The sequence below is a fragment of the Hirundo rustica genome, chromosome 11 (assembly GCF_015227805.2).
Source record: "Hirundo rustica isolate bHirRus1 chromosome 11, bHirRus1.pri.v3, whole genome shotgun sequence".
Classification (NCBI taxonomy): domain Eukaryota; kingdom Metazoa; phylum Chordata; class Aves; order Passeriformes; family Hirundinidae; genus Hirundo; species Hirundo rustica.
In genome coordinates, this window is record NC_053460.1 from 6,601,201 (window position 1) to 6,618,018 (window position 16,818).

The following is a 16,818-nucleotide window of genomic DNA, read 5'->3' on the forward strand; positions in this document are numbered from 1 at the left end:
TGTCAGATTAGCCAGATTGCTCAGTGCAGCTAATGAGGTCTGTAGTAGGATTTAAAAGGACAGCTGGATCATTCCCAGGCCTGTAATGAGCTCTGTGGCCAAAGGAAATGTAGCAGGGATCAGACTCCAGGCTGGAGGGTGTCCATGGTTTCTGCTCTCCAGGGTTGTGAGGGGGTTTGTCCTGCCTGTACCCAGTGTGGCACGAAGATCTGGTTACACTGGCTGGTGATTCCTGTGCACCAAAAGGTCTGGCACTTGGCTGGCTCCTCACAACTGAAAATGGGTTTTGCTTTGAAACTGCAAGAGTCGTAGGATCACAGAATGGTTTGGGTTGAAAGAGACCTTTAAAGCTCATCTAGTCTGCAAGGGGACCCACCAGATTTGGGATCAGGGCACAGGTGGTTCCAGCAGGTTGCTGGACCTCCATGTGGGCACCTCATAAGGAAATATGACAAGTTTTCCAGATCTGAAGGAGACTGAAACTCACTGAGCTGGGAAAAATCTCGAGGGTTTAACTCATCTCCCAGTTTATTCTGTCTATCCTGTTACAAACCAGAAGTGAAGGGGAGAACTTTGGGGTGCTGACCCTGCGCAGGGCATCCAGAATGAAGCTGGGGGACAGCATCCAGCTTGCAATCAGGATCCACCCACCCATGGAAACACGTCCTGCAAGCAAGGTGCTGGCAGGAGTCATGGCAGAAGTATGTAAAATGGGGGTTGGGAGATTGAGTGGTGATTTTGCTGGGAGCAAATTGCAGTGGTTCTGTCTTTGTGAGGACCCACTGATCTCCTCCACCGGTCCCTGGGCTCAGTGGGAAGTGATCTCCTGTGCCATCACTTCTCTGCACTGCGCACCCCGAGGGCTGGGCTGTCGGTGGTGATATTCCCACTCTCACAGTCATCCCTGGATATTGGTGCCTTTCTTCTATTCTTGCAAATGCTTTAACTCAATTAACCAACATGAGCAATGATCAGTTGCTCATGAGTCTGCTTTTGATCACTTGTACAATCATGGCTTTATTGTCTTCGGCTTCTCTAGATCGTCTCCAGCAAGAAAATAACACGGACTCTCCTTCTGGGGAATGGCAAGCCAGCTGGGAAGGGGATGATAACGGTATGTTTGCTCCTTTCTGGTCCTGCTGGGTGTGTAAAGGTGGATGGGGGCAATGCAGGACACTCACATGGGCTCCAGGAGACTGGGGTGTGTCTCTTGAATATTTTCCCCTTTACCTCTTGTTTTCCTGGCCACTTTGGTCTGTTTGGAGGATGGTTTATTTGCTCGGTGTCTGTCCAGTGCTTAGCACTGTGAGTCTTCATCTTCTGCTTCAGTCTCAGAAATAAAAGAGATGTGAGTCTGGAGAAGTACAAAGTAAATCTATGCTGCTGCTGTTTGTTATCTGGTACGAGGTCCTGCCCAGAGCTCTCTGGTGCAGTGACAGGTAAGAGGGCTCGTTCCTTTTCCAGGGATGGGTGATTTTGTTTGTTGGATGAGGATGTGCCATGGCAACAACTCTCATAGCAACAGCCAGTGATTCTGATGCAGACCCCTTCGGGCAGTGGCCTTCCTGCTGCGGATCTCTAGCAATGTTCTTTTGTAAAAAGAAGAGACTAAATTTAGGTGTGCTTCTGTTCTACCACAGCTCCCATCGTTTTTGGATCTCTGCAGTGTTACGGGTTTTGTGAGATGTGCAGCTGGGCTGCAAAGTTGTGTGAGGAAAGGCCAGCAAGGAGTTAAACTTCTGTCAGGTTTAAGAGCACTGGAAAGGTTTAAAAGCCTGGGACCCGGTGCATCTCCGTTGCTGTTTGCTTTAGAGGAAGGTATTTGTCTCTCCTAATTGCTGCAGTTAGTCTTTAAATGGAGAGGAAAAGCCACAGTGAGGTTCAGAAGTGGGGCCATTCCCAAGGCTCTCCACTCCCAGCTGATGCTTGAGTGGGAAGAGCTGGAAAAGTTTCCAGTCAAGTTCAAAGGTTATGTGCTTTAGAAAAAGAAGGATCCTGTTCCGTCACTAATCCGTCATTAAACATCCAAGGGGCAGGGACATCTGCTTCATGTTGTACAATTTTGATATGATTTCTTGATCTGGGATTCTCTGTCCTGGCCTGGGCTAGGTGATGACATGGGCTCGTGTGTGGTGGGCACCTTTCCCTGCTGCTTGGTGCAGTGCTGGAGCACAGGCTGTGGACACCACTGCAGGAACAGGCTTCAGGGAGTTTGCAGCCAAAACCTGACTTCCTTGTCCTCATTCCCTTCCGTTTTGCCCGACTATCCATTTTCCTAACTGAGATGCCACACCGGTGAATGCAGCAGAAGAACCTTGGCTGAATAGGTGGGACTGTGTGGGGGTCCCTGGGTTTGGAAAGAGAAGATCCCAAAGCAAACCTCTGTGTTTGTAGGAGTCCATTTTAAAATCTTGCTGCACACCTCTGCTGGGCACAGTGGTAGGGACGTTGTTATTGTCCGTGCTGGCCAAGAGAAGGTGCCACCAGCAACCTGTGGCAGGGTGGCACAAGGACATTCCTGGCTTGTCTGCACAGCCTGGCTTTTCCATAGCCTACAGGGAGCCCTAAGGTGCTGCATTCCAACTGAGCCTGCTTCTGTGGGGCTCAGGAAAGGGCCGATTTCATCCTCTTCCCTACAGCTCCTCTTCCTCCTGCTGGTTTTTGGTGACTGCTTATGCCCACCAGGGACTAGGTGGGAGAGAAGGGTAATTCCATGGCATGGCAGTGGGGAACTTCTGTAGGGGCAGAGGGGAAAACTGGGGTTCATATGCAGTGAAAGGGGTCCTCTGTGGACCAAAGAGTTGTGTCCACCATGGGGAGGTTGTCCAGGAGCTGTGGCTCATCCCCTCACCCAGATGCAAAAGCTGCATCTCTGCCTCCTCAGCTCTGCCAACTCCCCAGCTCTCCTGAGTGCCAATAATCCTCTGATTGCTCGATCTGTAGAGAATCGTCCCCTGGAGTTCTGCAAGTTTTCCTAAAAGCCTTGGTGTAATGACGCTGCATAACTTCAGTGCAGAACGGCCCCGTGCTGGGGTTGAGAGCCAGCAAACAGCCGTGCTTGGGGCACTGTGCACAAGGACGGTGTCCATGCTGTGCTCCTGGCTGTTCTGGTGCTGCCTCCTGCCCTGGGAGAAGGAGGATGCGGCTGGGAATGCTGGGGAACAGCTCAGCCCACCTCAAGAGATCAGAGGAAGGAGAGGGGGGGAGCAGATGCTTAGGCAGGAAAAGAAAAAAGACAAGTGATTCAGAAAATGGCTTGTAATAAAAGTGAATAAATGTGGGGTTTTGTTAGAAACATTCCTTTAAAATATACCAAGGGACTGATCAGACCGTATTCCAGACAAAACTGGCCCACTGGGGGTTGGCAGCCAAAGCCCTTCTGGAGCACGTGTGGATAAAGTCTCTCAAACTGAAGTGGTCTGGTCTGTGCTCCTGCCTGCTGCAGCTCCTCAGGAGCAATCGTGGAATCTTCATCCTCGGGGCTGCCTTGTCAGGGGTCATGTGGAGACATGGCTCGAGTCCTGGCTTCCACCTGCATTTCCCCTGAGGGATGGGGTGACTGTGTTTGCCATGGCCAGCCCAGGACATGGAGGGTGAGGTGGCACATCTTGCAGGCAAGGGTTTATATGGCTTCTCCTTCCTCTTGGCTCAGTCCTTGGAGCCTTCTCCTCCTCGGAGGTCCTGAATGAGCCCTGGTGCAGAAAAGCCATGTGAGACCAAGTCCAGCGTAACACCTGAGAAAGGGGTGGAGTGTTTTACCAGAAGTTTTCTACCTTAATTTTGTGTGCTGAAAATGAATGCAGCCTTCCCTTGTCTTTCAGATAGCTGCCCAGGAGCTCTCAGATAACAGGGTGATCACTCTGAGCATGGCTGGCAGAAAACTGGATAAAAAGGTGAGTGGAGCTGTGTCTGGGGGACACAATGTTAAACTTCTGCCCTTGCGACTGAAAGAAATCTCTGCTTTGGGTGTAGCAGTGACAGAAAGCAGTCCCACTGGAGAAAACTTCAGGGTGACGCTGGGTGAGATCCTCTGGCTGCTGGGAACAGCTGTGCCTCAGTTTCCCTGTTGTCAGGGTATTTCTTCCTTCGTCACACGTCTCGAGATGGCAGAGTTCTGCGTGGCGCAGGATCTGTGTGTCAGCATGTCTCAGAGACGGCAGATTTACTGCTTCTGTGGCAACGGTTTGGAGTTGCCTCCTGACAGAGCTGGAAGTTGTGATGGCCCTTGACTCCGTATCTCAGATGTTCTGAGAGCCCCTGGCTTGTCACCTGCAATCCCCTCTGGAAATGGGGCAAAAATCTGCTTCTGTATCAAAGTGTAGGGGCTGTCTTCTCCAAGGAGGAGTGGATCTCACAGAGGCCGGCAGCCCATGAGCTTTGCCTTGGATGTGATGCACAGGAAACAGTGAACCGCTCTGAACAGCATCTTCTGACCTTATTTACCAGGCAACCACAGCTATTCCTCTTGAACCAGTCCTGTTGCTAAGCAATGGGAATATTATTTTTTCATTCTTCCTAGTCTCTCCAGAGCTTGTTTTGTTGGTGGGGTGGCCCTCAGTTTCTTTGAAAACGGGGTAAAGCAAGCAGCCAGGCAGAAGGGCATTTGCTGGGACAGAAGATGGGGTTCATCCAGTCCCATTGTTAAAACTGGGTGGGTAACTGGTTTATCCAAGTGTTTTCTCACCCTTCTACTTACTTTGCCTCATGCAAGGAGCCAAATGCCCCAGCTAGGAAGTAACAAATGACAAACAACTCGGTTTCATCTGTAGGTGTCAGCAGAAAGATTGTGCTCAGTGATCACCTACTGTCACCAGGAGCTGACAAAGTTTCTCTGCCAGTTCCCACACTGCAGGACAGAGTTGCAGTGCTCAAGGTACTGCTCATGAGCAAAGGATACCCAGGTCACTTCATGCAAATTAAAATGGCCCTTGAACAAGGAAATTGGATGGAAAACAGTATTTTGGGGTCATTTTTGGTTATGGTTGAAATGCAGCTAGGCTGCAGGCAGGGCCTCTTCCCCATCTCATGTGCGTTCTCTCCACCTGCAGCTCCCTACCTCGATTTAAATGTTGACGCTGCAAAGCGGGAGCAGCAAAACGTCAGCAGCAGATTCAGCCTGGGGCTCTTACACCTTGTGTCAGATCAGTTCTTGGGATGGTTGTTGAAAGATGAAATACCTTGCAGAAGAGGAGGCGTTTCCACGTGAAGCCCAGAGCTGTGTGTGCCACCACTGCGGTGGGGACAGCTGGAGGGCAGCGATGCTTCAGCGTGGCTGGGGGACAGCGCTGTGAGCCAGGGCTGCTGCTGGAGGCTGTGATGTAGGGAGCTGCATCTGCTGGAAGTGCCAGCTCCACCCTCCTTCTCCATGGTGTGTTAAAACCAGTTTGGATCGTTTCGATTTGCAGATCGATCTGTTCTGCTGAGCTGCTTTGGTTGCTCAGTTTCCGTCTCCCGCCAGGTTCGCAGGGGTGAGGTGTGCGTGGGTTTGATGTTTTAAAATAGCAGCCCACACTGCTGTGGTTTGGAGGCATCTCCCGCCCTGCTTTGAACAGAACAAGGCTGACTGGACCTGCGAGCCAGGCTGATGCACGTGGGATGGCAGCAGACATCCTTCAGCTCCCCGCTGCCTCCACCAGCGGGGCTGAAGCTGCCTTGGGTTGGAGGTTAAGCCAGCACAGGCAGGGTTGGGTACCCACCACTGGTTCTTTAATCCATCTGTGCAGCCTGAAAGTGCCAAGTCCAGGTGGTGGGTGAGCGGGATCAGAGCTGTGCTGCGGCCGTAATGCTGCAGAAGGAATGGCTCGTGTTTCTATCCCGCAAATGTGTGGGGAAGGGTAGGAAAAAACCAGCTTCATCTCGCCAGAGAGCATCCCCGTGAGCCTTTATGGTTTGCTTCTCTGCAGAAGAATTTTGACTGAAGCAAGTTGTAGTTTCCCCAGGCCAAAACGCTTTGCAGTGATTTACTTTTCTGGCTGGCTTCGGAAACAGGATTTAGATAGAAATGTTGATGGATTTTCTGCTGGGACGTTGCTAGAACCCATCCCAGCTGCCATCTCCCGGGCTGGCTGTGGACAGGAGATCCGGGAGTGTCCGTGTTTCCTCCTCCATGCACAGCCCCTCGCACCCCCACTGCATCACCCAGAAGCACAAAAATTCCTGTTCAAACCCATAAAAAATTCCTCCAGCTCTTTCAAGGATTCAGACACGCACCTGCCTCCAGGAGAAAAACCCAGCTGAAATAACTGAAATTCTCGATAGATTGTCTGGAATATTTGGGACTTGCTTTCTAGTTAGCAACTCCTTGGCTTGTTTGGGGTTTTTTTTTTGTTTTTTTTTTCTCAATGGGAATGAAGTTCTGCCTAGAAAAAGCTGGAGTTTCCCAGTCGGTGCCACCAGCGCCTTCCTCCTCCCCGGGCTGCCGAAGCATCCCCCTGCAGATTCCCAGCAGGGGTGTGTGTGTGTGTACACATTCCTCAGAAAGCAGCAGCCCTTTGTCGGGGGATTATCTGAGGAGAGCTGGCAGGAGAGGCAGCACACACTGACTCAGGGCTGCGTATCTCGGAGGGTGTTACATGATCTCTGTCAACACCAGGGCAGCTCGCTCCTTAAAGATTTCCTCTGCTTATGCTCTACTGCTGTGTGTAGGAGGGTGGATTTTAATTTTTTTTTTTTTTCCCTTTCTCCCCCAAGACACTCATGCACTTCACAATTCTGTTTTTCCTTTGAGGCTCTGGATGTTTTGGCAAGCCCAGACGCAGCTGCCTCCCAGCTGGGGTTGTTTTCCGTGGCATCTGTGTCCAGAGAGCTTTGTTGGGTACAGGCACACGCTGGGGTGCCAACACACCCACCTCACCAGGATGTGCTGGGGAAATGGAGGGGATTCACGCAGCCAGGACAGGGAGGTGGGCAGGACGCTGCCTGTGGGTGCTGCCTGTTTGCCAGTGTGCCTGACCTGGCCCCACGAGGGCGGGAGAGTGTCTGCAGGGCTGGCAGTGACACAGGAGCATCTCTTGGGCCTCTGCCGCTTGCAGAGCAGCGTGTAACCCATCCTGTTCTTCTCCCTCCAGGACCTTTTTGGGAAGTCAGACCCCTTCTTGGAGTTTTATAAACCAGGTGATGATGGGAAGTGGATGCTGGTTCACAGAACAGAGGTGAGCAAAGCTCCAGCCTGAGCCGCTGAGACAGCCCCATCCTCCATCCTCACATCAGCTCCTCTTGCCCTTCCTGGCCGTATCTCATGCACTGCCTGTTGGGCAGCATGGGATCCAGGGATTTCAAAACCTTGCAGCTCGCTTCCTGGTGTCCAGTTGAGGCTGCTAGACTCCAGCAGATGAAGGTTGACTGAGGCCAGCAAAGTCTTTAAATGTTTTCTGTACTACCCACTGCTGTATCTAGCATGCAGAGAGGGAGATGGTCTTGGAGCTCCTGATAATCTCCAGTCTCATCCTGGGCTTAGACTGAGCTCTGGACTGCTCTCCCTCCTCTTGCAGGGGCATCAGGACGAGCTGTGACTTGGGGAGATGGTGGAGGGAGGTGGTGTGAGGTGGGGAAAGGTTAAAACGAGCTTTTCCCACCTTCACCTAAGCTGAGTGTTCAGGCATCTCCAGTTCCAGTGCATGAGCACTCGGCCTCGTGTCTCTCGTGAGCCAGAGCCACAGCCAAGGAGGCAGAGACCTGTACCAGGGCCTTGGTGGGTCTGACCAGGGCCAGCTGACCCCTCCTCTCCCTCGTTTGTACCTGCTGGGGTATTTTGATCTGAGCTCCCTCTGATCACGTTCTCCAGCTGCTAAAGCCAGTGATGTTAGGAACACCAGGCACAGCATGGGCAGGGAGGAAAAGGCTGGCTTTTGCTTTAACAATGGACTAATAAGTAGTTTTCAACTGCTTTTTTTCTTCTCCTCAAAGCTTGTTTCAAGGCTCTTTTTGGTTTGCACGTAGTTCCTGGCAGCTGGCAGACAGAGGAGGGGGAATCACTGGAGGGGGGACTCACAGCAGCTTCTATGGCAGAGGAAGAGAACTCCATTTCACCCCATCTCACACCCTTCTTTTTCCATCCCTTCGCTGGTTAAGGAGCCTACTGTACCATCACGGGAAACTGCTGTGACAGAACACAGGGGGAGCTCAGGTGGAAGGAGAAAGTGGTGTTTACTTACAAAGTCTTCCCGTATGTTCAGCTCCACCACTTCTGTGCGAAGTCCACGAGGATTCTCCTTCCCCACACACACCCACCTGCACATGGGCACCAGGATGTGGGCAGCACCTTGTGTCCTGTGGTACCAGTACAGGCCATCCTTACAATCTCAGCCCTGCTGTTTATGTTTTGGTGCTTTCCCACACACCTTTCCATGCATATTTAGTTCATATCAACCCTAGTGTTTCTCCTGTATTTCTGTGGGAGCAGGCTGGGACCTTACTTGTTTTTTTCCTCATGATTCAATGTGAATCCCCGAGCTGTGAGTCAACAAGATGTGTTTCTTGGATGTGGGGGTTTGGAGTGGCCTCCAGCCCTTCCTCCTGGAAGAGGCAGGCAAAGTGACTGTGCCCCAGCCTTTGCTGGGATCTCTGTCAGCCTGTCAGGTTTGTGGGGAGCAGATCTCTATACTGGTGTTTCCTCTGAGTTGCTGCCCCTTGTCCTGTCTCACTGGATCAACTCTAGAGTTTTCTTTCAAGCAATGGATGCTCCAACAGGCTCCACCTTACCAGCCCTGGATGCATCCAGCTGCCCTGAGAGGGATACCCATCCCTGGAAGCGTTCAAGGCCAGGTTGGATGGAGCTTGAAGCAACGTGGTCTAGTGGAAGGTGTCCCTGCCCATGGCAGGGGATTGGAACTGGATGGTCTTTAAGGCCCCTTCCAACCTAAACCATTCTATGATACTGTGACCATCTTTGTGTTTTGAGGCTGGATATGAAGAAATAAAGTTCTCCATTCTTGCAGCTTTCAGTGCAGGAATATAACCAGCTTTCCGTCTGCTGCTGGCATTTCTCCTGCCGCAGTGGACAGGGCAGGTCTGACAGGGCAGGATTAGTGCAGCTTGTTATCTAAACACAAATGTGAATGCTCAGCTGGAGCCCTGGATCCTTCCCCACCCACCCCGGTGACCTGGCAACCTGTGGGCAGTATCTTGGGATGTGTGGGCTCTCCCTGCCCTCCCAGGCTCCTGCAGGAGGTGTTTACAAGTTCAGCTAAACTGTTCCTGCGGTGTCAGGGTTTCCCCCACTCTCAGAAAGAGCCTGGCTGTCAAACAAGGTGCCAATTCCAGGTCCTTTGCAGCTGTTTGCCCACAGCAGCAGCCATGGATCCCTTCCTCACTGCTCTGTGCAGTGACTGTTCCAGCTGCAAAGATCCAGGGTCCTCCACACCAGATATCCCCCGTGTTTGCCTTGCACAGAGAAGGGTTAATTGGTTGCCTGTGCCTGACTTTCTTAAAATCCAGGTGAATCTCTCTTTGTGAGCACCACACCTTTGTGAAAAGGGATCTTTGCCTGCCCTGCAGGCGCCTCTGATGTACACAGCGTGTGCCTGGAGCCCGCTGGAGTTTGCTTAGGTTTCTACTAAGCAATTGCATTCTCTCAGGAAATGTCAAAAAGCATCAATTAATATTTCTCCAGCTCAGGCAGCAGATGTTACACAGATGAGACAAGAGAGCTTAATGTGCCCAGGGCTGTTTTGGCTTTCCAGGGCTGGTTGCAGCATCTTGCTGCTCCATCTTCTCAGCAGTCAGACCCACCCCAGATGGGTTCAGGCTGTGTTTGGGGGCTGGGGGGCTGTAAGCAGTAAGCAGAGGGATGCAGAGGGCATAACAGGCAGCTGTGGAGCGAGTGGCTGTGCCCGTGCTGCCCAGTGTGCCACAGCTGTTCTCTCAGGCAGTTTGTCATAATTGCTCCCAGAGGTGGATAAATCACCCAAGGCAATGAAAACAATCCTGTTTTAACTCACACGTGCTGCAGCCTGGGAAGGGGAAGCTGCTGTGTCTCAATTATGGAGGCAGGAGAGGGCTGAGACAGCTTGGCTGCCCTGGCCCAATGGGAGCCTGCTCCAGGGTCACTCTTGGAGATGTGTCCCTGCTTTGTCCTGCTCTCTGCCTGTGGATGTGCCCATTGTGAGAGCATCCATCCCTCTGCTCCCCGCTCCAGGTGATCAAATACACGCTGGACCCCGTCTGGAAGCCGTTCACTGTGCCTTTGGTGTCACTGTGTGATGGAGATATGGAGAAGCTGATAAAGGTAACGGGGAGCCCTCTGGCTTGCGTGGTGGGGATCAGCCTCTGGGATGGACTGTTAAACATCTGAACCCCCGTGGCTGGCTTATTGACAGACCCCAAAGCAGCAAACGGCCAAAACAACAAAGAACTCCTCGTTTGGGGTCTGCAGCAGTAGAGGCTGTGGACTTCAGCAGGTCTTGCAGGAGCTGGTTCCTGTTTCTGAGGCTGGCTCGTGCTCCTTCCACCCCAGGTGGTGTGTTACGACTACGACAGTGACGGCGGACACGACTTCATCGGGGAGTTCCAGACCTCAGTGGCCAGGTTGTGTGAAGCCCAAGATGCCTCTCCAGTAAGTGCCAACGTGCTTTTGGGGAAGAACGAGGAAGGGGATCCTCAGGGCTGATGACAGACTTTGGTACTTGCGCCCTCGACCTGTGCTCAGAAGAGGCCAAGTCTAAATCCCTTTCTCCTTCCACCCACGCCGTGAGTGACCCAGGCTGTGCTTGTAGCTAAAACATCTGAGCTAGGGAGAGCTAAGGCAGGCTTAGCTGAAAATCAGGCTCTGCTGGGATGTCTGAAGCAGCACCCGTGGTTTGGGGGTGCCCTGTGGTTTGTGGGGTCCGAAGGAGAGGTGTGGCTTGCTGCTGGGGCTGCATCTGCAGCAGGGGCAGCCTGCTCCCCAGCAGTGCCAGCTCCCTTGCAACTCCGCACCAGTTTTGTGCCGAAGGTGTCCCCAATTTTGCCCTGAAACGTTGGTCAAGATCCTTGGCAGGTGCCTCCTGGTTGAAGGTGTGTAGTGAGGACCCCTGGATAGCAGAGCTTACGCTGCTCTGGGTTGCAGGCCAGGAGATCTTGGCCGAGGCATGGAGCGGTGTAAAACACCGTGTGTGGCGCATTGAGTTTCCTGCCTGGGGAAACTGAGGCACAAATGCATGAAGGTGCCCTGTCTGGGACTGCACAAGGTGGTGGTGCCTGATGCAGGCACTGAGCCTGTTTTTCCTCAGGATTTGCAACCTATAGCCTGGCAATAAAATCTTCCTCTTCAGCACTGGAGGGAGGCTGCCCCCAGATGCTGCTGGTGCCGTCTGCAGCCACGTGGCACAGCCCAGCACAGCTCTCACCCCAGGGCCTGTCTCCTGTGTTACAGCTCGAGCTAGAGTGCATTAACCCCAAAAAGCAAAAGAAGAAGAAGAACTACAAGAACTCTGGGATCATCATTGTCAAGTCCTGCAAAGTGAGTGTGTTACTGAGATGTTTCCTTCAGCCCCTGACTGAGCTTGGGTCTTCTCGAGCTCCCCCCATCCCTTCTGCCTCTGCCTCTCTTTGTTCCCAAGGACCTGTGGAGCCTGAATAATGATGGCAATTGCTGAAACACTGGTTTTTTGGGGTTTATTTTCTTTCAGATAACCAGAGATTTCTCTTTCCTGGACTACATCCTGGGAGGCTGCCAGCTGATGTTTACTGTAAGGACTTTGGCTTCTCTTTGCCCAGCAATAGTAACACCTGTGGAATGGGCAGAGCTGTGGAGTCACGTTGTGCATGAGATCTGGCACCAGCTTGAGTTCTCGTGGCAGTGGGGGGCTGCCTGTTCTGCTGTTAAACCGTGTGGGTTTGGGGGTTCTGGGGGGCGCTCAGGTACATCCAGCAGCATGGAGGGAGCTGGCTGGAGGCCAGACTTTTAAAAAGACCTTCTGACCCTTCAAAAAACGTCACCAACTTCTCTCCCCATTACAGGCTTTAATCCTGAAATCCTGTTCAGGGGTTTTCTCCCAAATTTGTCCCTAAACCAGGACATGCCCCCATTTTTTAATGGAAGCTCCCCTTATTCTGAGCCCAGATGGGGGACTTTGGGGTGTTACAGAGATGTTTTTCTGCATTTTTACTGACATTTCCACCTTCTTTCAAGCTGGTCCACAGCTTGTCAGGAGTAAATAACCAAGAACATGGCAATCCTGAGTGAAACCACCACAATGCAGAAGTGGGTTTCTCAATTTCTGCAAACTTTCCCGGTGCAGTATCCGGAGAGCTGCAGGCACTGGCAGTTAGATCAGTTTGTATTTTGTTGTTTTATCTGAAGACATGATGGGGGAAGAGTAGGAGGAGGAGGAAGAGTTGCCATAGGAACAGCAATGATTGGGAGAGCTTTTTGTGTGCTGTTCTGCCTGTGTGCTTTGGTCTTGGTGCTGAAGCTTGAATAGTAGAGAAAATCAGTGAATTTATTGGTAGTACGGAGCTCTTGCGTGAATTAGGTTTGAATGCAGAAATCTTCCCCCTGTCTAAAGATCTGCTGGTTATTGGAGGGCTCCTCCTCCTCCCAAGGCAAAGGGTCCAAAGGGTGTGTTTCCAAAGGGTGCAACACTGCAGAAACACCTGAGCTGGCAGGAGGATGCCGCACACACCCCTCGCAATTTAGAAATTTGAAAAATTTGGTGTCCTCCCCACCAAGGGAGGGGCTCAGGAGAGAAGAGCTGAAGCCACAGAGGAGAGGGGTTTGGGCCCAGTCATGTTCCTTGTGTTGGAAGCAGACCAGCTGTGTCCCTCTCAGACCCATTGCCCGAGTGCTGCTCTGGGTGACGTTGCTGGCACGAGCAGGGCCCTGCCTGTCTGACTCCACTGAGCCCCCACCCCGTGCCTCAGTTTCCCTCTTGCTCTCTGGCCGTGGTGGCTTGGCCAGAGCTGGGTGTTGCAGAGGTGGATCACAGGTTTGCTGAGGCTGTACAGTTCTTTCAACAAGTTAGGTCTTTGTGGAACCATAGGATGGTTTGGGTTGGGAGGGATCTTCAGAGATCATCTCGCTCCACCCCCCTTCCATTGGACCAACTTGCCCAGGGCTTCATCCAACCTGGCCTAAAACACTTCCAGGGATGGGGCAGCCACAGCTTCTCTGCACCACTTGTGCCTCACCACCCTCATCATACAACATTTCTCCCTTATCTCCAATCCAAACCCACGCTCCTCAGTTTGAAAACACGTTCCATGTCCTGCCGTGCCTGTTTCACCAGCCACCCTGGCACGAGGTGGTGGCACGTCCTGGGCTGTGATGTCTTCTTGCCCCAGCCAGGCCAAGGTCCCTTCTCAGGCAAAGTGCCATTTGTCCTCTCTCATTATGGATACAGAGCAAAATCCCTCTCAAAATCCCTGAGCTCAATTTAGCCGGTGGAGTTATTTTGGGTTTTGCCTCTTTGCTAAGCAAACAAGCCGAGTGCAGTCATGCTGCCTGTTTGCCTCATCCCAACTCTCCCTTCCCAGTCGTATCAAATTGGGTGGCTCAGCATCTCATCTCTTCTGGCCAGATTTATCTGGGTCTGAGACAGGCATTTCTACAAATGCCTTTAAATAGAAAGCCTAATTTAGGAGGGAGGAAAAAAATGAGTGCCTTCCTGACAGAGTCCCCCGAGAGCTCAGCATATATTGGTCCCTGGGGAAGCCTGGTGAAGAGCAGGTCTTCCTGCCTGCAGGGAAAGATTTGCCCAGGGTTGTGATTCTTTGGTCAAAGACCTTGAGATCCAAATGCCCAGATGGCCCTGGCTGCCTCGGTGTCCCTGGGGCTACTCAGTTCCTGTGCACCTGGGAGATGGGCAGCGAGAGTCCTCAGCTGGAGGTGGTGGTGGCTGTAGGGGCTGGTGGGGACACTGGTGGGGACACCCTATGTGATGCTCTTTGATGAAAAGTGGGGAGGTAAGACTGGAATGACTTTGCCTAATGTGGTGTTTAATCAGCTTTTTGCAGGGAAGGTGAAGAAATGGATTTTGTTAAAAGTTTTTCAAAAGTGCAAGGTTTGGAATTTATGGGAATCGTGTTTGGGTCCCACAGCAATTGAGGCTTGGTGGCCAGGCCTCTGGTGGCATTTGCTAACAGAGGATGGGTTTATCTCTCTCGTCCTCCAGGTTGGGATTGACTTCACAGCTTCCAATGGGAACCCCCAGGAGCCCTCCTCTTTGCACTACATCAACCCCCTGGGGACAAACGAGTACCTGTCAGCCATCTGGGCTGTGGGCCAGATCATCCAGGACTATGACTCGTAAGCACCGCGCCCTTCTGCCACCACCCCTCTTTTGCAGATGTTTCCCTGGCTTCCACGAGGCTTCTGGGACGCATCTGCCTTGATTTGGGGCTAAGTAATACCTTAAGGATGTTATTTCTCATAAATGTCAGGATGCAGGAGGAGAGGGTTGGGACAGGCTTTCTCCTCTCCCCCCGTTGCTGCTGTGGAGAGGAAGGAGGTTGGCAGAGGTGGAGCATCCTTGGCTGGGGGCAGGTGTCCTCAGCTTGCTGTTGTTTACTGTCAGAGCTGTGACCCCAGATTGCCTCGTTCCTCAGACATCCTGAGGAGTGGAGAAAATATCAGAAAAATATCATCTCAGACACTGATAGAGAAAACAAAACAGAAGTCTCTTGCTCTCACTGTGATGGCTTTTGTGACCAGAATGGATTGTTCCTTTTTTAAAATCTCCAGGGTTACATGCCTGCAAGAGACACATGTGCTTGGGCAAGTGGATGCTTCTGGTCTCTATGGGAATCAGAGCAAAGTTGGACTCTTTGTTCTCTAAAGATCAAATTCAAGGGGGAATATCTATTCCCTCTGTTCATCTCCCATTTAAAAGCACTGTATGTTTTGGGAGAAGCTGTGCAAGCCTGCTTTGTGTGTGTCAGCACAACCATATGTTTTCCTTCTTCTCTTTAGGGACAAGATGTTTCCTGCTCTGGGATTCGGCGCCCAGCTCCCGCCAGACTGGAAGGTGAAGTGCTGTGGAGTGTTTGAGATGGGTTTGCCCTGATACTGCCTGAGCAGGAGCAGAACTGCCAGGCCTCGGTCAGGGAAGAGCTGCTGGGGAGAGGGGGAGTGGGCAGATGTGGAATCTCAGCCAGTGTCAGTGTGGGTGGGCAGCAAGGCAGGGATGGGGCACGAGCAGCCCGTTCCTTCATTCTGCACTAGCATGAGAGCAGCAGCTCCCTGGCATTAATGGGCAGAGCCAGGCATTGATTCATTTTTCTGGCAGAAGGCAGGAACAGTTCTGAGGAAGGGAAGAGGCCTCTGGATGAATGTGTCAGACGGCAGCTAAGTCTGGAAGGGGGCTGGGAGCTAGGGAGCCTTGATGTGATGTTGCACAGGCAGAGCCTGCAAGGACTGAAGCAGAGGAGCTTTCCCAAAAATCCCCCTTAGTCTTTGGTTAGGATTAGACCCTGGTCCTACAAGGGCTGAGCTGCACATCCTGCTCATCTGGAGGGCAGGGAACGGGGCTGTTCCTGCAGCCTGGCTGGCAGATGGGGAGCATCTTCTCACAGCTGAGACAATGTGCTGGGACACCACCATCATTAATTACTGGCTGGGTCTTTTGGCCACTCTGTGCTCACGCCCTTCATGTGCGTTTTCTTTCTGCTCCCTGGTTTTGAGGCGTTCCCAGCTTCAGGCTGGGGTTGAATCTCAGCGAGCCCTTTGTGTTCTGTGGGAGGGGAGCTGTGCTCTGGGCTGAGCACAGCGGGGCACATAAGTCATGAGCAGCTGGGAGCTGGGCTGGGAAGCTCATCACTGCCAACCCTCGTGGCTGGGGATGTCCTGTCCGCTCCGGCTTTGCGCTTTTCTCTGCTCTCCTGGCAGCCAGAATTCATATGACTCAAGTGGGAGCTCTTGCCGTTTGCCAGCCACAGAAGGAGATCCCTCCATGTGCACTTTGGAGCTGATTCATCCTCCTTGGCCTGCAAATGTCTCTGGTCTGTCACTTTATCACTTCTGTTGGGAAAATCTAGGTAGGCAGCTTCCAAGGTCTAGGAGCCAGCTGCTGCCAGGGCTTTATTACTTGGGGAGAAGAATGGGAATGGCAAATGCAGTAGGGGTGGAAAGGGCACAGCAGCTCGGGATCGTCATGGGGAGCGTCCTGTTCTTCTGCCCATGCGTGTGTGAGCCAGTGCCCACGGGAAGGGCGTTGCTGGGTTGGAAACAGCCCTTAAAGCAAGACTGGAGGGGGGGGTGCTGCGTTGAGGATGAGGGCTGGGGGCTCTGCACGTGCCTCTTGTGGGCCTGGAGATGCTCTGTAAAAGCCACCGGAAAAAAAACCATCTTGTTTTCCCCGGGATGATTTCTAAGCCCAAGTAAACCCCAGTGTGGAGCAGCTTCTTCCTCCCCAGCTGCTTGGCCCATGCCAGCAGGGCTCCCATGACCTATCAGTTGTCTCATGTTGTCAGTGGGGCCATCCCTGGTGCATCTCCCTGCACCACCCCACAGCTTGGGGCTTCATCTCTCCCCAGCTCTCTCTCAGCATCACTGCCTCCACTCATTAAAGATTTTTTCGGCTATCAAGGCTCGTTGGGTAATTTCAAAGCCAAAAGCTGTGCCCTGTGTGACGGTGGACAGAAAGCAGGGACCCAGAGACCCGAGCAGAGATTGCCAAGAGATAAATGGTGCTTTGTGCTCCCGTTGCCATGGCTCCCCCAACGCTCCTCGGGCGCCCGCCGGAGCAAGATGTTTTGCACACAAAAGTCGCGTTGGAAATGTCAAAGAACATCTTGCCGTGTAACAGCTCTGTGGAGAGCCTCGAGTGGTTTCCTAGTAGGGAACAGGAGAGGGGAGCAGATGGGTTGTGCTTTCTGGGGGATGAGCAAAGGCAAAGCAGCAGA

The 16,818-nt window shown here is 52.4% G+C and overlaps 1 protein-coding gene across 5 annotated transcripts in view; it reads left to right on the forward strand.

Moving 5' to 3' along the window:
• CPNE2 (copine 2) overlaps positions 1-16,818 on the forward strand; it is a 38,249-nt gene that overhangs the window by 13,277 nt on the left and 8,154 nt on the right. For 4 of the 5 annotated variants that reach the window (XM_040074944.2, XM_040074946.1, XM_040074945.1 and 1 more), the window contains 9 exons: positions 1,040-1,114; positions 3,822-3,893; positions 7,068-7,151; positions 10,136-10,225; positions 10,454-10,552; positions 11,351-11,437; positions 11,607-11,666; positions 14,091-14,224; positions 14,888-14,942. In XM_040074944.2, coding sequence (XP_039930878.1) covers positions 1,040-1,114; positions 3,822-3,893; positions 7,068-7,151; positions 10,136-10,225; positions 10,454-10,552; positions 11,351-11,437; positions 11,607-11,666; positions 14,091-14,224; positions 14,888-14,942 — 756 coding nt within the window. The remainder of the gene's footprint in view (positions 1-1,039; positions 1,115-3,821; positions 3,894-7,067; positions 7,152-10,135; positions 10,226-10,453; positions 10,553-11,350; positions 11,438-11,606; positions 11,667-14,090; positions 14,225-14,887; positions 14,943-16,818) is intronic. The other variant, XM_040074949.2, reaches the window with a different exon arrangement.